This window comes from Calypte anna, chromosome 3 (genome assembly GCF_003957555.1).
Source record: "Calypte anna isolate BGI_N300 chromosome 3, bCalAnn1_v1.p, whole genome shotgun sequence".
NCBI classification, from domain to species: Eukaryota; Metazoa; Chordata; class Aves; order Apodiformes; family Trochilidae; genus Calypte; species Calypte anna.
Window position 1 is genome coordinate 86052037 of NC_044246.1, and position 25359 is coordinate 86077395.

At 37.9% G+C, this 25359-nt stretch overlaps 1 protein-coding gene across 5 annotated transcripts in view; it reads right to left on the minus strand.

Annotated features, from left to right (window-relative positions):
- RIMS1 (regulating synaptic membrane exocytosis 1) overlaps positions 1–25359 on the minus strand; it is a 306200-nt gene that overhangs the window by 164158 nt on the left and 116683 nt on the right. The window contains exon 4 of one of the 5 annotated variants that reach the window (XM_030448755.1): positions 2813–2866. The exons of the other annotated variants lie outside the window; for them this stretch is intronic. Coding sequence (XP_030304615.1) covers positions 2813–2866 — 54 coding nt within the window. The remainder of the gene's footprint in view (positions 1–2812; positions 2867–25359) is intronic. 5 annotated transcript variants of the gene reach the window in all.

The following is a 25359-nucleotide window of genomic DNA, read 5'->3' on the forward strand; positions in this document are numbered from 1 at the left end:
TAGAGAACTAAAGGCACTGATGAAAAGAACGCAAAAATACATATTTTGATCTACATGGAAATGATCATTTAGCATCTCTTTGAGTTATAGCTGTAAATAATAAATAAACAAATTAAACATGTGTCCTTGGCAATCACAATTAAGCTGTGTATACAAACAGTGATTCTCAGTATTTTTTTTTTTTCAGTTCCAGATACAGAGATAAACAGGAGCACACACAGTAAAGCAAGACTCTATGTTTCAAGTCTATATACAGTACAAGACACTCTATGTACTGGAGCATATCACCAGAGGGAAAAAAAATTGTAATCAGGACTCTGAAGTGAGAGAATATTGAAGGAGAAATTGAGACAGAGAAAAGGATTTCTGAGGCAGAACAACAAAAAAGTCAAAATGTATGAAGAATACACAAGAGGCAATAGTTTTGTCAGAAATAAAAATAGAAAAGAGAAGAGAAAAAGCTGAAGCTAATAAGGAAAAGGTAAAGAAAATATTGCAGTTTAATGTGGAAAGGAGTAAATGAATGGGTAAAATTGTAAAGATGGTAAGAAGGAAGACAAAAGCTGGAATGAAAAATACGCTTAAACAATTTTGTGTAAACACAGAAATTATGCAACAGTCTCAAAATTATGCAACCATGAAAATTAAAAGGAACAGAGAAAACAATGTCTTAAAAGAATAAATTGCAACAGGACAAAACTCTGGCACCGAGCTCTCATTCTCTGGCCTGGGAGGAGGTGCATGGCTCACATGGCATAACAAAAATTTTAAGCATTTTACATCTTTAACATAAAGAAGATTTATTTAAAACATTGTAGAAAAGATACCTGGTTAGGTCTGAAAATCAGAACCTCAGTCCATTGGAACTTTAAGTATCATTTCTGCACTGTTTGACCAAACGACACTGAGAAGACAGCCAACTTTTCCCTGTATCTAGCTGGTGCCTTTAGCAAAATATGACTGTTAAATTTCTTCTGTTTAATAAGGATAATAAAATACTTATTCACATTTTAATTAATAAAAAATCTTAATCAAAAATTGCAGTTTTTCCAACAGTGACACAAGCATGTAGTATGCTAAAAAGAGATAACCCTTAGCAGCATATTAGGAACAGCAGCTTCAATAAAATAAGTGCTAGTCCTTGAATAATAAAAAAAAAATCTTCACTCCAAAATGTCCTATTTCCTTCATCTAGTATACCTCACAAACCACAGATTCAGTTTATCAGATGATGATCTATGAGAATACATTTTTAGTCTATCTAGTATAATTTCATTACAGGTATTTAAAAACTCCAGCAAGACTAAAAGGAAAAAAGTTCTGCATTTTAAAATGCCTTTATAGACTACTGACACTATTATCTGCTCCTTAGACAGCAAGGCTGTGCATGAACGTGTCTAAAATCTATGTCAATGCTATAAAGAAAATCACAAATGAAAAGTATGCCTGTATTTTGTCAGTTTATGAGGAAAGTTGAAAAAGGTGTTAAAAAAACTCCCCATCAATTAGAGTTTAAAGGAAGGATAAGCAGTAATGAAGTAAAATTTAAATATTCTAATTAAATTATATATGTACTTATCCATGCAAGTACCTTTAAATGTACAAAGATGGTAATAGGCTTAATATAAAGTTTAATGCATTCAATCACTTAAAATATGTATAAAATATGTAATAAATATCATGAAATTACCATTAATCTACACAGTCATGTTTGATACTGTAATCTATTTTATATAAAGTATTACAAGATCCAACTATAAAGGAATAGCTAATGCACAGACACAGAAAAATACAAAATACAGAAAGAAAAATACTAGACATATAAAGACAAAACAATTTTCTTACAGCTGTCTTTAAACACTGCAATTTGGACACAATACATAGCAAACACCACAGACTACACACGTAGGAAATCTGCATTATACTCACATAGAATCTACACTATCATCCTTGTTTAGGAATCTCTTCAGGACTTAATAAATGCTATGTTTGCCTTGAGATATATTTGGTCCAAGAGGAAAAACAATAAAAGCTTTTCTTTAAGAGGAAAAAAAGCCAACAAAACTTGAAGTGAAAGAACAGTTTCAGTGACAAAACTGTATATTGAAAAACATTTTTAGAGAAGTATGTGGAGCAAGCAATTTAGCAGCATGCAGGAATTATATCCTGATTGAATACACTGGGATGTGGTCCAAACTAATCTAAACTAAAGCAGGTCTGTGTAATAACTTATCTTAACAATCCACAGATGTTAGGCAACCAAACAAATGCTCAGATGAAGGATTATAGTTCTCTAATGTGGCTTCTGGACCTCCAGGCAATGCATCAGTAAAATGAAGAGCGTTAAGACAATTTTACTCTGGCCTGTCACTTAAAAAATAGTTACTGTTTATGTTTTCTGGATGGTGAGCTCTGATGAAGTGCTATAGTAAGTCATTCAGGACATCCAGAGTCTGGTTTTTGTTACTGGGTTTTGCTCATTGCAACCTTGCATAGATCAATGCATATCTGCACATAAAGCTTCTAAAGAGAACCAGCAAAGGAGTGCTCCTCATTCAAAGGGTTGATATGCATGGCTCTGGACAAATGTGCATTTTCACAGCATAGCAAAGGGTTCTGGGCTTTATTGCTACACAACAAAAACAAAGTGGCACATACAGGACTCAGCAAAGGTGGGCTAATAGTTCCTACAGCGAACCATGTGGAAACTTTACAGGCTGTGTGAACACATGCTAGAAGGATTCCATGCTTGCCTTCACATGGAATACAGGGTATTTCATTCACAGAAAGAAAAAATATTCCTCAAACTTACTCTTACAGGTACTGCTGAATGTGATCCACAATGAGTAGGAACAGAATTCCTGTACTAACACAACAGGAAATTCCAATTTGAAAGAGCCCATAGTAAACGGTATATACAGCTATACACACAGAGAATAAGCATTTTCAGTTATACAAACAAGAGCACTTCCTCATGATTATATATTTCAAGACTCCTTTTTAGAATGTGGAAAAATGCTTTTTTCAAATTCAGAGTTGGAGACTTCCAAACATGCACTGGGAGGCTCAAGTCACATTAGGAGGGACAGAAAATTATACCAAATAATTGCTTGAAACATGCCAGGCAAAACTCAGGCTAAGGTGTGCTGGTGCAGACCCACTCCCGCCTCACTGGGCCACATTGTGATAGGAACACCAGTCAACATTCTTCTTGTTTTAGTTACAAGTTCAGTGGGCACAACATTGTTCTTGTTTCAATTCCAAGTGCAGTGGGCCTACCCTGAACCTCCTTACTGGGGCAGTGAGCTGACCACTGGGCACCTTCTTGTTCTAGTGTAAATACAGTGATTTGGGGCAATCAGGCACTCCCGAACCATACCAGGAACTCTGTCATCTGGGAAAGTATCTGAGACCTCTCCTTCTTGGATTACAAACCCAGTCTGAAAGTTGCCAAAGACCACTGTGGCCATAATGGAAAAATACTGATGGAAGTCAATCAACTTGTAAGCCTATAAATATCGATCTTAAATTGAGGCCCTTTGGAGCTCTCCAAGTATCATAGCAGACAGCTAGGAAGAGAATGAGTAACTTTTTATCTTGTGGAAACTTTTCATTTTATGGAAAAAAATCAAATTATAGGCAGTCATTTACTACTATTCAATCTCATAGAAACAAATCAGAAGAGTATTTCACTACAACTTCTTTTCATGTAATTTGAAGACCATCAGGTATAAAAAATTTAGTAACAGCTTAACCTCTATATCTGTGTGTGTGTAAGGGTTAAGTAGTTTAGAAGCTTTGTTAAAACTTTAATTGAACTACTGTGTTAGATTGTAACAAACTGTTGGTTACTTAAGAGCTGCTTTTAATTAAATATTGCCAGGAAATCATATAACCTAATTTCATTATTTAATAGTGTCAATCAACCTCAAATTGCTGCTATTCCAAATCATCACATCAGACTCAAAATTTTGTGTTAAAGCACCTCCATAAGATCCCTACACCTAAACCTTTCAGTCAGAAACTGTTGTCCAAGTCTGGGACTACGACTGGGTCCAGCCATGCCTACACTTCTGAGTTTAAAAAGCAAGGGGGTCCTTGCTCATGACTCAACAGAAATGTCTCCCTCATTCTCTTTCCCTAGTCCCTGTATAAATCACTCCAACCCAATCCTGAGTCAATTTCCCCTATCCCTGTATGAATTACTTCCTCTGTAAATCACTCTGATCCCATTCCAACACCTACAGGTTCTTTCCACATAGTAAGAAATAGAGTTAACCTTGCCACCAAACTCAGTTAAGCCTTGATTTTTAAAATCTATATAGTAGTAAAATCTATAGTAGTATCGCCTTTTCCTGGTATCTTTGTCAGTCATTCTTTAAGCAGCCTTATGACCTTCCATTCCCTTCTGTCATATATGGTCAGAGCAAGCCCAGATTCTGAGGAGGCTCCATAAGAAACACAATCCTTCATGCTTCATGTGTTTAGAAATGGTAAACTGAGACTTAAACTGACTCCCATGCATCTTGCTTCATGTCTGTACAACAAATTAGGTAACAAGTGTGCTAATATAACAGGCCACAAGCAATTCCTTAATGAACCTTCATGCAATCATAGTTACGTCCCTGTAACTATGGGAAGTATACAGAGCACCTTTTCAATTTATGGCTTTTGTTAGCCATCTTCTACACACTTCTAAAAGACACCAGTTATTTCAGACAGATCTAATTAGGCAGGGTCCCTTCTCTGCCTGAGGCATCATTAACTTCAACAGAGTTCTGCCACTATCCTGCAACTCATCTCTTGAAAGTCAAAGGGAATAAATGGTAGCAATTTGCTCTTACAAAACTATTCATTCACAGAATTAAGTTAGACTATGTATTTCCCAATGTTTTGAGTAAACATAAACATGCAGCAAACCATGAAATTAGTATATATAGCATTGAATTTATCTCTCACTATGTCAAAATAAAATCTGTAATAGAACCCCATCTTAAGTGTCATGACAGCTTCACACTAGTAAAATAGGAATAAAGTTGAAATATACTTGAATCCCTTACGTTGGTACAAAATCTTAGTAAACAAGTCTACCTTTCTAGTAAAAATGTGCTAGTGAATTCAAGTTTTCATTAAACATATTTCTCAAAACTGTACAAACAGCTGGATTTACCCAGTGGCTCCTGGTCATCAAATAGGAAAGCCTTTTCCCTAACTCTCTCCTGTTCTTCTTTCTTCCTATTCAGCTTCATCCCTTACTTTCTTTGTACCCAGATTCACCATGCTGCATGCTCTCTTGCATCCCCTCCTTTGACTGTCAGGTCCTCCCTGGAACCATTTAAATTGGTTCCAATTTTTGTCACCTGTTTTTCTTATGGAGAGGTATGATGAGCAGTGAAATCAGGTGGCCAGGACATGGAAAATGGGGGGAAGAGGATGTTTTCTCTATGGCAGTGGCTTGCCATCTCCTATTAAACTACACCTTGAAATTACACCCATACTAGTATGTTAAACTTGCAAAGCAACATTTTCAAGCACTCATGCTAAATACCATGAAGTAACTTGCACCTTGTATCCCTGCTGTATGTGGCTGCATACAAACTGCCTCCTGGAAAGAAGTCTCAGAGCACCACAACTCCCAAATGGCCAAGAAAAATTGATGAGACAGTGCTGGTGGACAGAAGACCAAAAGAGTGCCACAAGTAGCCTTCTGTTGGTTTAGAACAGAACAATACAATTCTTTACCATTCTCCCTTTCAAGCAGGCAGAAGACCACTTTGGCATGCTCATGCTCATCAAAAATACAGGGCTCAGCCATTTCAGGAGCTATTTTAGCACTCTCTGTTCTTCCATTCCTGTGCAGAGCAGATTTTCTTCATTACTTAGTTTTTTAGCTTGATATTTTTATCCTGGTTTGGCAAGAAAATGAGGTTTATGCTCTAAGCTGATTCGTTTCTTCCCCCTTTTCTCCCCACACTCTCAAATAATATTTTAACCAACTAGACAAAAGCAATACAATTTTGCACAGGCACAGAAGTTTTCAACGGATTATATTCTTAAAAGTTTCATAACATAGGCAGTTCTATAAAAGCCCTATAAATATTTCATTAGTACAATCACAGAATCTACACAGCAATTCAATTGCAAGACATGTTCACAACAAAGGAGACCCCACTGCTCACAGAGCTTCAGGTCACCTTAAAGTCTGTAGTACCATCTACATGTTTGACTGAGAGCATCCAGGAGGGATGTTTAAAATCCCACCTTATTATGGTTTTACACTGACACAAGAGAGAGCATATCATACTCTTCCTGCTTATCTTTCACATAAAACTGACATGAAAACTTTCTTACACGTACGGATGAGAGATGCTTAAGTTTTTTCTGTCGCCACAAAAATGCCTATAGAAATGTCAAGATTTAAGTTGCCATCCAAAGAGCAGCCAATGAGACACAACAAAATGAAATCCTCTGCTTAGTGCCATTAGAGGTAAGTTATCACATCCCACCTGGCTGCCACATGCAACAGGCATGAGCCTGCTCCTGGCATTACAACACATCTACCAGCCATATTTATGTCTTAAATGTAGGGCATAAAAACTTCAGGTGCCTACTTTTAGGCAACTGAATACACATTTCACACACTGAACATTCCTGGCCTAAGTTTCTAAACCCACAATCACAAATTGCCAATAAAAAATGCAGAAAAGGTGTAGTGGAGAAATGATTCAAGGAGTTAACATCAAAAGGGTTTTTTATGCCAGTTCTGTTGATGCTGCTGCTAGCAACAGCATTAGTAGTCCCTTTAAGATAAAAATAAAACAAAAAGCAACTGGTTTTCTTCACAAGCCATTCTGCCAAAATCTCTCAGTGATAGCTGACAATCTTTCAGAAAGCTCCAGACAACTTCACAAAAATGAGCCATTCTCTAAAATAATCCTACATCAAACAGGATAACTACAAAGTTATCACATGGAATGATACCTCTAAAACAGCATACAGCCAGGCACCAGTCACTATTATAATGTAGTTCTCTAATTTCTCCTTTTAGTCAAAGGAATAAAGGACTATAGCTTGGAAAACTCTGTGAAACCTTGCACGTGAATTTCCTTGCAGCTCTGGTTTTAGGTCTGCTTCTAACTAAAATGATCAAAATTTTCACACTTACAACTTGGAGGGACAAATTGTACAAAGAGAAAAGAGAGGTTAAATAAATCAAAGAGACTGAGGAAACATTAATTGTTTGGGCTACTTTGAGCTTAAGAATTTCTTTTTTTGAAAAAACTCAAAGCTTATGGAGCATCCTTTTTTCTTTTCTGTTTTTTGTTGTTGTTGTTGTTTTGTTTTTTTATAAAACTCATCAGTCCCAATGATTTGATTCTTCCACAGGCCTGTATTTAAGCTTGCCACATGTAATTCCATCTCTCATATTGCTGTGCTCATTCTCTTCTCACTCATCTCGTCCACACTACCCAGTTTGACCCTCAGTATTTTTACTTCCTAGGTAGGGGAAGAATTCTAAGCCCCAGCAACAATACAGCTTTAGAAAGCTCTGCTTTGGTCTCGCTTTTAATTCAAAGAACAGTTTCCATTCAGCTTTATTTCTCTTGCCTGAATTTCTTTCAATTTCTTGATATTTTTCTGGTAATGTAGTAGCCATGAACTGCTAATCATACTACTACTACATGATACTACATTTTCTGTAGCATAAGTCTCCATTTTCCACATACCATGAAGCTGCACTAGAAATCATTACCTCATTGATCATCTTTGTAAATTCTTCTAAACCTTCTTAAAAACAATAAAATTTTTGTCAGTGTGGGTCACCTGGCCTCCCCGGTCCTCCCCACAGGCACAGACACTTCCCCACTGCCACCAGCACATCCCGGCACCTCCTGGGAGGTGGCCTCAGGTCACTACAGCCACAGGAAATTTTTATGCTGGTCCTCTCAAAGTGGGACAGCTGCCTTCCCAAGAGGATCCTCCCTGTCTCATCCTTTGTGCAGTCCCTGAGGCCTCACTCCTCCCCTTGCTGTGACCATCAAGCCCTGGCTGGAGCCGTGGTGCTGGCAATGCCGGCGTTTGGCCTCCACTGACAGAAGCTCACGGCTCCCGACTGCGGTCTAGAGCTGAGTATTACATTAGCAGTGGGGTTAGTATTGTTATTATTCTATTAATTCTGTTTTCACTTCAACCCACAGGTCTCCCTTCTCTCTTCCCAATTCCTCCTCTTGGGTGGGGCCATGTGATAAAGCAACTTTATGCAGCAATATTTCTGTACTCTTCTTTTATGTAAATATTCTTTCATGCACACCGTGTCGAAACACAAGCAGTAGAAAGGCAAAATGTGACTATTGGAGGGTATAGAATGGAAAATAGTTTACGACTAAAGAATGTTCATCTGCAGATAAATTGTAAAGACAATTAGTCAAAATGGAAACAGTTAAAGTGCAGAGTTGAATTCCTGAAGTGGAAAAAAAAAAAAAAATCATGGAAAGAGAAGTTATTGGGTCTACTGATGGACTTGATGTTCATGAATTAAATTCTGACTTTGTATTCTCAAACACAAAAAACTAAAAATAATGTTATACACTCTCCATCCCTGAAGACATTCCAAATTCAACAAGACGTAGCCCTGGCAACCTGATCTACTTGGGCCTGCTCTGGGCAGGATTCAGACTAGAGGATCTCCAGAGGCCCCTTCAATTCTGTGATTCTGTTTGGAATAAAGCTCTGAGACATTTAAACATCTCAGACCTATAGTTCTTTGATACCACTATAAGGTCTGATTCTTCTTTGTCTCACTGTCTTACACAGGTTTCTAGCCTAAAGCAAACAGTACATAAGATCTGAAAAGTTTTGAGTTGGAGATGAACTGTACTTACATGAGGGACTATGTAAGGCCACAGCATAGTGATTTATTTTCTTCCAGGAGCATGCAACAGTCTATAATCATAACTGCTTCCCTCAGCTGTCTGAAAATGCTGTTGGTGTGACTGTGTACTTTAAACTTTCTAATATGATTAAGTGAGAAACAAGGGGCCTTATGCTTATCATATATATATATGTGTATATATATATATATATATATATATCTTCAGATATTTCAGAGATTATGTCTCTCTATCCTGTGTTGAAGTAAGGTGTTAAGACCCGATGCATGTTCCCTCTAGAAGCAGGCTGTCTGCCTAAAAGCTGTATTTGGGGTTTCCAATCAGTGGAATATCTGTCACTGTTGAGTTACTCAGGTGAAGACAGTGGCCCTGACAGCCACTGGGAGCATGGATGACCAGGAGATCTGTTCTGGGCACTTCTGTCTTCAGGGACAGTTCAGGGGAAACAACGGATACGTAAGATAAGCAAAGCTTACAGAAACTGCTTGGATCCGTAGGAAAAGACAGTTCAGTTGAGACTCAGAGAGCACTTTGCAGATATGATTCAGAAATCCAGGGACTATGAGGAAGAAGAGGATTATTACTGGCTGTATAAATAGCATCAGAAGACTACAGAGCATCATAGAAAGTTAGGGGTTGTAAGGGACCTCGAAACATCATCTAGTCCAACCCCACCTTGCAGAACAGGGTTACCTACAGGAGGTCACACAGGAATACATTCAGGTGGCCTTTGAATGTCTCCAGGGAAGCAGACTCCACAACTTCCCTGGGCAGCCTGTTCCAGGGCCCTGTCACCTTTACAGTGAAAAAACTCTTCCTAATATTAATATGGAACTGCCTATGCTCCAGTTTATAACCATTGCCCCTTGTCCTATTATTAGTCACCCCTGAGAAAAGCTTGACTTTCTCCTCCTGGCACTTGCCCTTTACAAATTTATAAACATTGATGAGGTCACCCCTCATTCTCCTCTTCTTCAAGCTGAAGAGCCCCAGCTCCCTCAGCCTTTCCTCATAAGGGAGATGTTCCACTCCCTTCATCATCTTGGTCACTTTGCACTGGACTCTCTCCAGCAGTTCCCTGTCCTTCTGAAACTGATGGGGCCAGAACTGGACACAATTTTCCAGATGTGGCATCACCAGGGCAGAGGATGGCTGGAGTTCAAGAGTATTCCAAGTGGGAATGAACTGAACCAGAGTGACAATCATATTAGAAGAAAGACTTTTATGGATGATGCAATTATCGTCCCAGGGAATGCATAGGAGCACATGCAGCACATTCAGATCTGTCAATTCAAACAAATGCCCAAAAACTCTAAGAGGAGTTTTTTGACATATTACAGAATAACCTCATAGCAGTCATCTCTGCTGTGCTTGACAGAGGCCTTCTCTGAAGATTTCTGTCATCTTTCCACTCACAGGGAATCACGCTGGATGACAGTCAGCTCTGCCTACCCAGAATTTCCCTCTGATCCCACCAATTCTTTTGCTGGGGATTTCTGGATGCTGAGTTCTGCTTAAAGCTCCCACAGCCCTAAGTCCACAGAAACCCTTGAATAAGGTTGTCAGAGCCTTACAATCAGAAACTGTAATCATGAAATGCTCTTACAACATGAAATGAATCATCTAATTTTCAAGTAATTCAGTGAGGAGGATGTGGCACCAAAGGTATGCTTCCTCCTGCACCTACCTGAGCAGCCCCACACACAGCCTGGGCTCACCACCACTGCCAAGGATGGCCACTGGCCCTGCAGGCTGAGAGCAAAGATGGTCCCTGATCAATCTATCACAGATACTTTTTATATCACATAAAGATACAATACTTAACAAAATCTAGATTAGCTTAAATAAATGGAATCATAACAAACCTCCACCAGTTTGATCCTTTGTGTTTTAAAGTTTGCTTAAGCAAGCAAGAGCATATAGTCTCAGTGAAAGAACAAAATTCATAATTTATGATTGCACACAATTTTCATATCCTTTAGTTTTCAGAATTAAAAAAAATTAAAAGTCACCATGGTGGAAATATAACTAGACAGAACTCTTCATGCTTTGAGGATGTTAAATATCATATAGTATCAAGTATAAATGAGTAAGGGTTTTGAGCAAAAGCACCAAGTAGAATTCCCTGTACATGTTATCCACATTCACAATTCATAATATACCCCAGACTGACCCTTAAGTTTGTAGCTTTCTTCACACAATTAAAAATACTTAAGTTTGATTTTTTGTTATGCATGAAAATGCAAGCAGTCCTTATTACAGAAGGTGTATTCTTCCCACGATGATACAACCACTGCTACTTCTTCAATGCTTAGAAAAGCTATTTTTAAAACAAACATCCACTTTCTTTGTGCAACATTCCACCTTACACAGATCAGCAACATGACTTTTTGTAAAAAAAGCTATGAGGCTGTCCTGAGAAACAACAACATTCCACATAAGTTGGCTTATTTGCAACTACTCCCTTACTGCAAGGATGACAAAGTTTTTTGACTTTTTGGTTTTTTTATATTGCATCTTTGTTGATCCTACCTTCTGGGATGTCCATGGTCCTTTCTCTTAATTCTCCCACCTCTGGCTCCAGGTGCAGAGTCTGAGGCTAAGTTGGTTAAGTCTGTGCTATCTGTGCTACCAAGCTCGAGCACAAAGGAATCTCAGTAAATCTGGGATGGAAGATTTGAGGAAGGGGAAGAGAGAATATCAGTGTTCTACAACAAATCTGAGTGGATATCTAAATTTTTTTTTAAAACTAAAATGGGGAAAACAATGGGTTTTTGGTAAGGAAAAGTGTAGATTTTTTAGGAAAGACTACAAGGTGACCGAGAAAGGGATAAACAACCGTGAGTTTGAATATGGAAGATTTAAAAGATAAGGGACAGGAAAACGGGGCAGGGAAATGCAGTAGGAGTTCTCTGCCAGTGTAAGAATTTAACTAATCTAAACAGTGCACTGTTGACAGGCAATTCACACACCATCCCCAATATAAATTCCAGAGCTTTACTGTCCTGAATTTACAATACTACTGGCAGACCACACAGGGGAAGAGTTTCAGTAAGGTAAGAAGATGTAAAGCAGTGCAGAACATTACAGTTGGGAAATTCAAACAGTAATGATATTCCATTATCTGATGAAGCTACTGTTACAAAAACAGGTTCAAAAATTGAGATCAGAAATTTTCTAGATGATGAGACAATCATTCTGATCTTCTACACTTACCTGTACATTCACAAATATCTAACAAGGCTTAGTATTTTCTGAACAGTTAAGAGGCATATAGCATAATGATGACTAACAGGTATGGGGGAAAGATGCAACAGTTCAGGATATCCTGCCCCTTTAGTATAAGAAATGGAGGGATATGTACTCCATGGTGGTACAAAATAGGGAACTTCAGTCTAAATTTACACATTGGCCAAGACTTTGTGCTTTGTGTCTGTTTATCAGAGGCAAGCAATCTTTTTACCCAGGTAACTGATTCATGTGTTGCAAGTTTTTTTGTGTATCAGGAGCTAGAAGAAGTTTAATGGCCAGCTAGATTCCTCCTAATTGCTAACTCCCTGGATGCCTGCACCTAATGTAGAGGCAAAAGAACCATGTCAGCAACTAAGGAGGGAACCTTGTTATTTCTTTCCTGCTTCATAGAAGGTAATCTTCCATAACAATAACTTCTGGAGCTGATGTGGTCCACCTACTGTTGCCTAACCTTGGATCACCCTTCCTGCATAGAAATGTTGGATGCATTTAATGTTCAGTATTCAGCTACATTTGAAATAACTGACACTAAACACAAAGTGTTCAGGAAGCAGGATTGTTTCTGATCACATGGTACTTTTGGAAAAAAACAGCTTTGACATACAGCAGCCTTTTGCTGGGCTGTCTGACCATCTTTTGAACTGAAAAGATCATTTTGCCCAGGCCATCTGATAATCATAGAATCATAGAATCTCTCTGTGCACAGTAGCATTCCTCTCATAGTCTCATGAATCCATCTTGGAACTTGTTAAAAAAAAAAATAATTCAGATTATAACATATAGCCACCAAAATCATCGCAGTCAAAAGAATCAACTTTGGTTATTTAAATAAAAAAACCCATAATAGACAAATAAGACAATTAATCCCTCATTTATACAGGGTTTTATAAAAGATTTCCTAGATTTTATTTCAGTAATTCCTGTTGTTTTTAAATATGGGCTTAATCAATCATTTGGATTTCTCTCGAGTGTATAATTAATTCTAACTCTATACTGAAATATTTTAATCAGGTCAGTAGAGTACATATTAATAAGGTTAGCACTGTTCTACTCTGCTTGTCTCTGTAAGTTTTAGATGATTATGCTAAAACCAGCAGTTTATCCCAGCTTAAATACTACTGGCTTACTGGAGGTCAGACTCTTCTGGCTCTGTTGTCTATAATAATTTTCTCTTAACCACTTCAGCTCTTTATTGTCTCTAGGCAAAAGAATACAGGGTAAGAGGGAAGACTTGTGGGATGAGGTGGCCAAGAAAAAAGAATATCCAAGAAGACAGGGACAAACAGGGAGAAAGGCTCAAAATCAGGTGAACAGTAGTGGAGAAAATTTCAGAGAGAGGAAATAGGAAGAAAGTAGGAAAAACATCAGGAATTAAGAGGAAAGAAATTGTGCTTGAAAAGCAACAAAACTGGTTTGTCTTTCTGTCACATATCAAAGGTTATTGCATTTGGAACAGAGATGATGAACAGACAAATAAAACTTACTTCAGAGGAAACTCAAGTTCCTTTCCTCAGTTTGTTTTTTTATTCTTTGGGTTTGGGATTTTTCCTTCAGGTTTGGGGGTTTTTTCTTCAGAAAAGAAAGAAGGCATTTGGGGATTCAGGATTATTGTTCTCTTTTAAGAAAAATGCTTTTTGGCAAGCTTTAAATCTCTTCAATCAAAATCAGAGTAAGACATTAACAAGCCTACACACATATATGTGCACTGCAGCAAGGCACCTAACAAATGAGCTTACTAGAACCTTTAGTAAAAAGCAGAAAACAGTGGCAGATTGTATGTGAGACACTAAAGCTCTAAATGGAAACAAAGTACTTCCAGTAGCTTTTGTAATAATCATGTGGCACTGAAATCTATTTGAAAATCCTTTTTTTTTTAATTGACCTGTATATTTTAAAGAAACAAATAACTATTCTGAAGTTTAATGTTCATCCACTAGAAAACTTTTTTTCTCCCCTCATCACTGGTGGTAAGAATATTGCTACCCATATTATAAGCATTTGCTTCTTGCAGTATATGACTGAAAAAGTGAACACTGAACATCACACCCTGCATCAGTCAGACTATAGTATCACAGGGTTTTATATTACTTTAATGCCTGTCTTTCAAATTAAATCGAAGCAGAAATGACTCTTCAGTTTTTAAATCCATATGTTTATTCATCCTGCATCCAAAATATTTTTGTAGGGATATAAACATTTTCTTTGAATTAGTTGCTGAGACTATGCCATGTCACTTAGCCTGCAAGCACAAGGAATTTTTCTATGCTTAGTCATCCCAAAAAGTTACTGTCTACTACATAAATCTTAAACTATCTTTCCTTGCTGCTTGAAGCACAGGGATAACAAGTTCTTTGCACATGTTTAATACAATACTGTGTGACATCTAAAGTGGAGAAGACAATTACTGGGAAGCTAAAGTTAGCCATCCAGAAAGCTACCAGTCATTAAAAAGAAAAAGGAAAAAAGATTCAGAGTATGTACATACCTTTCAGTTATTCAGTAAGAAACACTGCTAAGAAATAGCAATTATGGTTATGCTGGGTGAGTTATAAACTTAAAAAGATGAAAAAATAAAACCAAGAATAAAATCAAAGAGGAAAATATGATTTCTCAACCATTAACACTGCAGTATCTACATTTATAACACAAGTATTTTTAAAAAAATTTAGTTCTTAGTTGCCTATGAACAGCTTTGAAATAAAGTACTAAAATGCAGACTGTTGCCAAACAAACTGAACCCCTTAACAAAGTGAAAGGGTCAACAGGACAGTATTTGAGACAAATTTTGACAAAACAGCCAACTTACAAGCAATATTGGTGTTGAATATCAGGAAACTATTCTTGATATGTTAGCACTTACAAAAGAGTGGCTTTTAAGAGCAAATGTTAAAGCAGTTAAAGTCCAAATCTGATCCCTGTAGAGCTATAATAAAAAAGATAGCTATTTTATGTTGATAGTAGTTTAGCATTAGCTGTGATCATAATTTAAGCAATTTTCATTCACTTGGTGTATACAATGTTGCTTTTGTATGATTTTAATGTAAAAGGGGAATGCTAAGTGCAGCATTATGGTCTTTTAAATTATTTAATTATAAACTAGTTTACAATGGAAATAAAGCCTGTGAGAAGCACTGCCTCAAAACTTGCCATGGTACAACGTCAAAGTTTGCAGGTAATCAGAAAAATTATCAAAAGCTGAGAACAAAATGAAAAATGAAAGCAACCTAATATGGATGTTGACAACTTGTGTGCCCCTGACTGTATAAAGAATCTTCTACATTTTAAAAGGAGAGAAAAAATTCAAAAAAGGTAAGCCTTCCAAAGTAAATTTTAAAAAACCTACGTGCTTTATACGTTAGACAAGCCAATATTTCATGCACTGAGTCAAAGGATTAAATCCAGTCAGTTCACTGAAGAGAACAGTAACTCCAGATATTTAATGTCAGAGAAAACAAAGTAATTAATCAGAACACGATGAGCTGATCCCCATGACAGTCAGAGTGACAAAAAAGAAGTGGCTAAGGAGGAAAGATAAAACCCTGTGAGGACAAAAAAGGACAAACTGTACATGTCAGCCTCCCCCAGGCTGCATGAGCACTGCTGGGGAAATGGTGGAATCTGTAGGGGATGCAGATGCCCTGGAGGTGGCAGTGCGGACACTGGGGAGGCCTGGCCCATGCTGGACACAGCCGGTTCTGGACAGTTCCAACTGGTTCCAGACGGCTCCAACCAACCCCTGCAGGGCATGGCTGTCTTCCCCAGGATAACTGGTGAATGCACTCCCTGTTTTTATGTCAGCCCAGGAGCCTTTCCATTGCACAATCTCTGCTCTGCTCTGCTGAGGCATCCAGCAGCCAAACAAGATCAGCCCACCACAGAAGTTTCTCTAACAAGACCTTCAAAATAGGGCAATGGAGCTGACTGGTGTAAATCTTGCCTTTTGAAACAAACAGCATCACCATTTCACAAATGACTGGAAGCCCATCTAGGGTCTTTGGAGGCTTAACAATCTTTCCCCATAGTCTTCAAAAGGAGAAAAAAAAAATCTGGATCCATTTCACATGCAGCTTGGATGGATTTAATACCTTTCTTAATCAAATTTAACTCATTCATCAGCAGGAGATTTTGAGTGTTCAATTGCATGGCCACAGAGATTAAAAAATATTGGTTTTCATAGGTCTATGAAATATACTCAAAAAAAAAAAAAAAAAAAAAAGAAAAGAATTTTAAAACACTAATAATTTATATCCTAAATAAAATACCAAAACTGAACTGTGGATTAATACATTTTCCAGTAACAGACAAGATTTCCTTCTCAGTGTTTTGTCTTTAAAGGGGAGAAAAAAACCCTTCAAATTGAACTCTCTATAGCAAAATGTATTCAGAGCTTTCCACACATCACAAACTTCGTAAGACCATAATATCCTCTTCAAAGAGGGTCAATTTATGTAGGAGACAAAAGCATAAAAAACCATCTGCTGCTTCCTGAATTGTTAGGTTGTAGGTGACAGAAGGCATAGGTTTGCACAAAAGATTCAGACTGAAAGTATAGAATTTCATTCAAGATAAGAGTAAATATAGGTTTCTAAATGTGTCTACGGGCCATTGCTGGTGTCTGATTTGCTATTGTAACTAATGAAAATCCATAGTAGGAGTCACTTGCCTCATTACCGGCACTCAGTTCTAGCTGCAATACCCTAACGTTAGCAGTTACAGCATGGAGATGTTAAGGGTGACATGGGAATTACCACTGTAACCTGGGGTAGCTGCTGGAAGCTTCAGCAAAAGTCTGCAGTATTTCATATGAATCCAGGTGTCTGTTTAGGGAAGCAGAGCCCCTGAAGTCAGGATAGTCACAGGTATGAAAGAGTAAGGGTGTATCTATGCTGAAAGCACAAGGGTAAAACAAGAATAATACAGGAAAAGCAAGTGTATGAAATCTTCATCCTTTCAATTCCCTGCTCCACCTGGCTGCTTTCCCTGCTGTGTTGCACTTGCATGTGATCTCCTTAACTCACCCACAAAGAGTAGAGTCAGGTAGGAAAGCAGTTTATTCTCCAGCTAAAAGGGCTCATCCAAATGATCCTTTGTCAGCCTGACAAAGGTTTTGTGAGCAGTTTTCCAGATGGACCTTCAGCTGCCTTCTCTTCATTTGTGGGAGCTAGTTGGCCACAGGAAAAAGATACAGAGAGAAAAATTAACTTTGCTGATGCATGCACTGGTAAGTAATAGAATACAGGAGTTCTGATCACTTACCACACGTTGCAGAGATGTAAGTTAAGCTACAATTAATAAGATCCCAGCAACAGAGAAATTTCCTCCTACATGACAACACAACCATCATGTGCATGTTCATCTATTTACAGAGTCCCAAAGATGTCTGTACATAACTACAATTAATCTGTATTTCTCAGTAATACTCAACTTTTTACAGAAAATAATTTTCCCAAAACTCACCAAAAGTTATGCTATTAGACTCTACTTCTTATGGACAACCTAATGACAAATCTAACTCTCTGAGAAAGTAACATTTAATTCCAAAGTTGTATGTTAACCTGGTTTAGCTGGCATATTGCCCAGTAAGAAATTACACTTCAGCCTCAATAACTTGCACCTCAATCTGGATTTATAAAATTATTATCTTTAATCTGCTCCTCAAAGACATGCAGATTACATTTTGTGCAGATTTTCACTTCATCTCCTACCAGTCCTTAAACAACCAGTAACAGGTATTTTATATCATTGTATAATCATACTTCTGGGAATAGAAGGAAGGCCAAGTTGCAAATGGATCCCTATGTTAATATAATAAATCAATTTAAAAAAACACAAAAACTACAGAAACTTTGTAGATTTTCTTGCTTGACACACATCCTCAGACTCACATACTATAGAATCCTGCGTCTCAGGTGTATCTTTGACAAACCTAATCCTCACTAATTGCAGCCCTGAAGAAATATAGATGAAAGCATCCATCTGTTAAGTAAAATCACAATATGCTCCAGAATGCAAAATATATAAAACACATAAAAACATTGATGGAAGTATCTTTTATCTAGGACATCGCATTGCTAAAAATACACTGAATTTTAATCCTGGATGAGGATTAAGGTTATTTATTATAAAAAGAGAAACAGAGAGAGAGAGAGAGCACCGATTACATCTAGGCCTCATAATTACTTTCTTCTCTGGAATTTTTTTCTGTTATTTGTCAGTTTCTCATAATGCATAATAAGTTGTCAATCATATAAAATCTCTTAGAAGCAAAACCTCTTTTTAAGTAAAATCTCTCTGGTTCTGGGGTGACAAAATAGCCCTGGAATTCAGTTTGCTAAGTTTAGTTCTATTGAGCGTCTAAATTTTGTTATGTGACTACTAAAACCAAAGAATCATCCCTCAGCAGTGTACATAATTATGGAAATTTTAATTAACATAGGAAGTCCCATTTAGTCCAAAACCCTGCATATCACATAAAATATCCCATTACATGACAACTTCCTACATATATAAGGGCCATAATGATTTAAGCCGAGAGGAACAAATTTCCAGGAGAAATATACTGATCAAGAGCAGAATCTGTTTGGGGTAAGGGTCACACTCTGGGCTGTAAACTCAGCCTATGTGCAAATGAGAGCATTGCTGTGTGCCTGGGAGTTGGCAGCACACTGGGTTTATTGGGACCACAAGAGACACAGGTAGCCAGAGGCTGAACAAAGAGATTCTACTTCAGTGGCCAAAGCCTGAAGTCTTAGGATGGTGCATGATTACAGGAAATCTACTTTACTGGATGATTTTAAAGGAAGAATGTCCACAGATAACTCAGTTGGGTGCATTTTGAAATAAGAGACAGTCTAGCATTAAAACTCAAGCAAAATATAGGACTCAGACCACTGCTGGAAAAACTGAAGGTGCATTGCTCAGATGATAACCTATTCTGCACTGCCATAGGCCCAAAAGCTCTGGCTCAGCTCTTCCTTTGGACATCAGCAGTCATCTCTGCTGGTGTACAATGTTCCCCCAGGCAACCCACTGAGCAACGCACTTCTTCCTAAGGAAATGCAAAGGCGAGGCATGTCCCTGGGGGTATCTTGCACATTTACTAATCAGAGATAAAAAAGGACCAAAAATTTCTCCAGTGCTAAGCTTTCATTAGACTATCAACAGGAAGAGATACCAAAGTTCATATCTTCTAGGTGAATTAGATGAAATTATGGATGGTTTGAAATGTTTGCCTGCTCAGTGTATCTCTCTAAAGGAATCCTTTCCCCTCAGCCAGTGGCCCCCGTGGAACGACTTCTACAACATTCCCTACTGGAGTCTTTTCCTATTGCTGTGGCCTGACCGTACCTTCCTCACTTTCTAATTACACTGAGGCCTGTGGTGAAATGAGGCAACCAGGTGCCGCTAATTCCCAGGGAGTGGCATGATCTTGTGTTAAGCCCACCTGTGCCTGATTAGGGCAGGCCCCCACTGTGCATGAGCAGGATTAGGGGGCCAATAAAAGGTAAGGCCTGATACACAAACTCAGCTCACACTGGAACTCACAATCTGGCATGCTTGGCTTTAACTGCTTCTTTCAGCACCACACTACCTTCATTGCGCCACTAGTGCTCATCGCCATCAGGGTGAGGCTTTGAGGAGTCTCGAACCCACGGCCTCAGCATTGCTTGGGTTGTCTGTATAACAGCGTGTTAGCCGGCTGCGCCACTCAAGCTTCACTAAAGCCAAGCATGCCGAGATTGTGAGTTCCAGTGTGAGCTGAGTTTGTGTATCAGGCCTTACCTTTTATTGGCCCCCTAATCCTGCTCATGCACAGTGGGGGCCCACCCTAATTAGGCACAGGTGGGCTTAACACAAGCTCATGCCATTCCCTGGGAATTAGTGGCACCTGGTTGCCTCATTTCACTAGTGGGGATGCCTCCCTGGGGAATCCTGTCAGCTCCACCCCATGGTCCTGGAGAGGCCTTACCCAGGACTGTACTCAGTCTCCCATTGAATTAACACTGCAAAATTATTTTTTTCCATTCCAACCAAAGCTCTGGATGACAGAACACAAAAAACAACCTCCTCTGGTTTGCCACTAAATGGCACATGGCATAGGTGGCCCTCCATTCAGATATAAATTCATGAATTTTGGATAGATTTAATCAAGGAAGAGCTCAAAACGATGAATACCTAGGACTCTGACAGATGCTTCCTTGATTTATAAGCCACCTCTAACAGAAAACAAATGCTGGGTAAGTATATTAACCACCTGACAAGTATACAAATTGCATGTTTGTCAAAAGTAATAATGGTACTTCTGCTTAATTTCTATTTTCAAAGCATTGCACATGAATTAATTTCCAGTGATCAGGCTCATTGTACAGAACAATCTACACAGATATCTTAGCAGCACCTAACCAGCACTACTCCCCAAAACATCTGGAAGAGATTCAAGCCTCAAGCATTTATGGTATAGCCTTAAATATTTTTTATAAGTATAAGCCTTAGTGTTTACTGAGAGTGTTAATAATGGGTCAGCAGTAATTTGTTTCTGAAAGATTCCAGTTCCAGGAGAAATCTCCCATTAAAGAAAATCTCTATTGAAAATAAGGATTTAATTGTACCTATCAGTATTATTACAGCTATCTACAGATCTTTTTCATGGCACAATCACAAGTAAAAGGGTGCTTACATACTATAAATGGATGAACTTGAAGGATTCCATGAAATGCTGGAATTCATTTGTTCAAAGCTGTAAATCACAGAGCTGTTCCCTAGTAGAATGCAAGATCTTGTGTAAGCTTATAATGTGTGTGGGTACAATGAGGAAGCAAGTAACAAAAATGGCACGAGACCCTGACTCTTTCACTGTTCACCATGCAACTCAAAAGATGTAGATATGCCAAGCTGTGGGGAGGAAGTTCCTCTTGAGCTGGGTGGTTGGATGAGATGACTTTCAGAGGTTCCCTCCAACCTTTTCTGGGAGTTTGTAAGTCCTCTGACATAGCACATTTTTCGTCAAGATAAATGGGCATATAAATAATAATTCTTCGATTGATTTAAATGCCTTGAATGATTTATAGATTTCAAAGGTCAGAAAGGTGGCTCGTAAAAGCTTTTTTCTGCTCTGTCTTTCCTGTATTAGATTATCAGCATGCATGTATAATATGCATGCACTTACAAACAATCAATAAACTATATGCTTATATATACACATGCCAAATATATATCTCTCTATATACCTCCAGTATATACACATATATATATATATACTTCTAGTACATGAGATTAGGCAAGAGGAGATGGAATATATCTCTTTTTTAAAAGCCTTATTGACCTTTGAGATCTTATCAATATTTATTTTTTTAACACATTCTTTCCAATGGAAGGAATTATTACAAAAGTATTACTTATGTTTTCTTAACAAAAAAAAAAGAAAAAAAATCATCTAAATAATTCCTGTATTTTTCATCTTGAATCAGTTAATTTGAAACAAAGGTACTACAAATACAGGATTAAATACAGGACATCATGTCCAGCAGTAAGACTTTAAGGGATTAAAAGTTTGGGTGGGTTTGTTGTTTCTTTTTTTCATTTAAGCTCCATTATACTACATGGAGTTTCCAACATTAAGTAGAGTTTCCACAGAATACTGGTACCCAGCTTGCAAGATCACAGCAAAAGAAGCCATGAAGGACTGAGAAGCCTTTTTTCATGGGTTAAGAAGGCTGAAGTAGCAATATATTTCTTGGTCATCAACATAGAATTGTATGACACATAAGCATTTTAAGTGTTTGGCTAACAGACAAACTAAATCTGGATAAACCAAATCTGGATAAACCAAGGAGCATAAGCAAGTAGTCACTTAAGCAAACTTGGTGAAGAACACTCTAATTTAAAGGATTATATTAAAAAATTTGGCAGATTTGACAGTGAACTAACTTTCCAGAAAGGAGAGCAAACATCTTACTTGAAATAAAATTCCTCAGTTGCTGGACTTCCTTTTTTTTTTTTCCCTTTTATCTGCTGGAAGCAGCAGATCTAGGGGATGGTTACTGAAAAGCAGTGCTTCTTCCATGATGCTTACAGACCCCAAATTTTTTAGGAAACCAATTACACTGAATTCTACACAGACAAAATTTATCTGCTATCACTTTGCAATTTGCTATGTCATATCACCTCCTTCTGGTTTTTGGTTTTTTTTTTTTTTGTTCTACAGCTAGCTGTATTAGTCAGAAGCTACATAAATTAACCTTTTAACAGACAATTTGATATAAGACTGTGAAAGGCATGACAATCCAGACATTTTGTTCTGACAATATTAACAACTTCTGTTAAACCCATTGGTACACAGCTGAATTAAATGGCATATGTTCTCAAGCTGTTAAGCCTTAAATTAGCAAGACATTATGTAAGCAAATTTTAAGTATAATTAAAACCAACTAAATGACAAACACCCTGTAAAAGCACCTGACATACAACCAGGGAAATGTTTCCAAGTTGTCTTTCTTTCCAAGAAAGAATTACTGACATTATACTAAAATTAAATTTCTTTTGGTGAAATCTAGACCATAAATGTGAATCTCTAGTATTTCAGCATTGATAAACAATGTTATTTTCCTCAGGTACATACTACTAAGTTTGGTTAGATAAATTCTCATTTATCTATAATTTATTTTACATACTGATTTTCTCCTTGTAATTCTTCATGTAGGTAAACAGAAAAATGAGCAAGCAAACCACTCTATTCTGCACAACTAAAATTCCTGGAAAACACAGGAAAATGGTGACAAAAATATTTCTAACCACTTACAACCAATTCTTTTCACTTTAATTTTTTTTTAATTGTAATCCTAATGGAACCTGTAGAACGACTGCTAAAGAGAAACATACGGCTTCATCTGGAAGGTGGATCTTCCACCTAATTCTGCCGATGTCATGCAGATTTCATGTCAGTCAATACACTCATATCACCTCACAAACTATTTTAATTTTGATTCAAAGAAACTCAGTCAAGACTACTTTTATACACTAAACTTATCTCCTTTTCATAGAATAATCACAGAATGGTTTGGGTTAGAGACGACCTTAAAGATTATCTATTTCCAACTCTCTTGCATAGGCATGGACACCTCCCACTACACCAGATTGCTCAAGGCCCCATCCAACCTGGCCTTCAACACTTCCAGGGAGGGGGCAGCCACAGTTCCTATGGGCAATGTGTCACAGTGTCCTACCACCTCACACTTAAAAATTTCTTCCTAATATCTAATTAAACCTACACTCTTTCAGTTGGAAATCATTCCTCATCATCCTATCACTACATGCCCTTGTAGAAAGTCCCTCCCCAGATTTCCTGTAGGCCTCATTCAGGTACTGATATATGGTCTCTCAGGAGCTTTCTCTTCTCCAGACTGGACAACCCCAACTCTCTCAGCCTTCATAGAAGGCCCTTTAATCATCCTCATCACCCTCCTCTGGACTTGCTCTAGGAGCTAAATGTCCTTCCTGTGCTGGGGACAACAAAGCTGGACACAGTACTACATGCAGGGTCTCACAAGAGCAGAAGAGAGAGGAAGAATCACCTCCCTTGGCCAGCTGACCACTCCTGATGTAGCCCAGGATACAGCTGGCTTGCTGGGTGCAAATGCACACTGTCAACTCATGCTGAGCTCCTCACCAACCAACACCCCCAAATCCTCCTCAAGGCTGTACTCAGTCCATTCTGCTCAGTCTTATATATTCAGTGTCCTCCCATTTAAATGCTGCTTTTGCTCTATCAATTATAATTTCTCTGGGTTTTGTCACTCTTTTCTTATATTATGAACTCTCCCTTTCTTTGCTCATCCTATGTATGACAGACTTTGTGCCTTTCATAGTTTGTATTTATCAAAGATGGGTAATGTACAGTATCCAACATCCCCAATATTCTCATACCACTCATGATCATTTAATTCTCCAGCTCTGCAGGAATCCTGAGTCTGGGATCAGGTTTGACTTTTTCTTGGCCTGGCATTTTGGTAATTCACATGTCACTGTCTTTTCCAGCTGATGTACTCCTAGCTTAATGGAACCGGGTGTAATGGTTTTAATATTAATTTATTGTGGTAAAAATTAATCTGGAATAAAGAAGGCCTATCTAAATATATTCTTGAAGTTTTTACCAACATTAAATTCACCAGATAAAAAGGGGTCTCTCCTTGTATGTAGATTAGTCAGGAGCATTGAGCCACTGAAAATAATTTTAAAATAGTCTTCTGGTGCTGCTTTATGTTAAGTTTTACACTAATTCTGCTTATAAAAGACAATTTCCTTGGTGTGTAGTCATATTCATTCCATATATTCCACTAGCTTTCAGAGACAGGCACTGTGAAATCAATTGTACTTTATAAAAAGTTCCTCATGTTCCTCACGCAATCAGGAATAAGTATTGGATCCCCTCCTGCTGACTCCTGTAACTTGTCAGCTGTTAAAGAGATGTGGCTGAGCTTCACCACAGTAAAAAGAATATTTTCAGTTTTATTCTTACGGCAATTTCTTGGCATGTGGAAACTTAGAGTTCAAAGACAGCAAAACCTAAACCTAGGCTGCAATTGCAAACAACAAGAACATATTTCACTGATCTTAGGATGATCCAAATGAGTCAGGTGTGTCTTCAGCACACATCTTCAGAGGGTCTGTGGTGTCTGTTCTCTGGATCCCAAATGACATTATTCAAAGATGAAGACCTAAGCTGTCACCTCAAAGACACCATCTCTACTACCAACATAATTTTGGTAACGTAGCAAGCTTTTGTTCCAAGCTGAAGTTTAAGGATGTCTCAAGCAGATAAGCAGATGAAGCTCACCTGGACTGCATTTTATACCTAGGTGGTTAAATTGTGCCTAGGTATCACTTCTCAGCACTTTAAGAGCATTGCAGTTCCTGGCCCCAAAAGAAGACTCTGGCAAGTGCACGAACCTTTTACTATACTCCAGTGTAAACATCACTGATGCATTGTTTTAGTAACATATCAGTGTCAAGATGAAACTCCCCTCATTCTGTCCTAACTGCTTTAGATTAACAGAACAGAAAAGACCTGGAAGTCATGGATTATTTCAGCACTTTGGGACAAGTACCACACAGAATACAGTGCAATGACACCATAGCAAGTTATATGTCACAGCTATTAAAAAATAACTGTGATCTCACAATACAACCACCATAGTAAAAGACTATTGCAATATGTAGG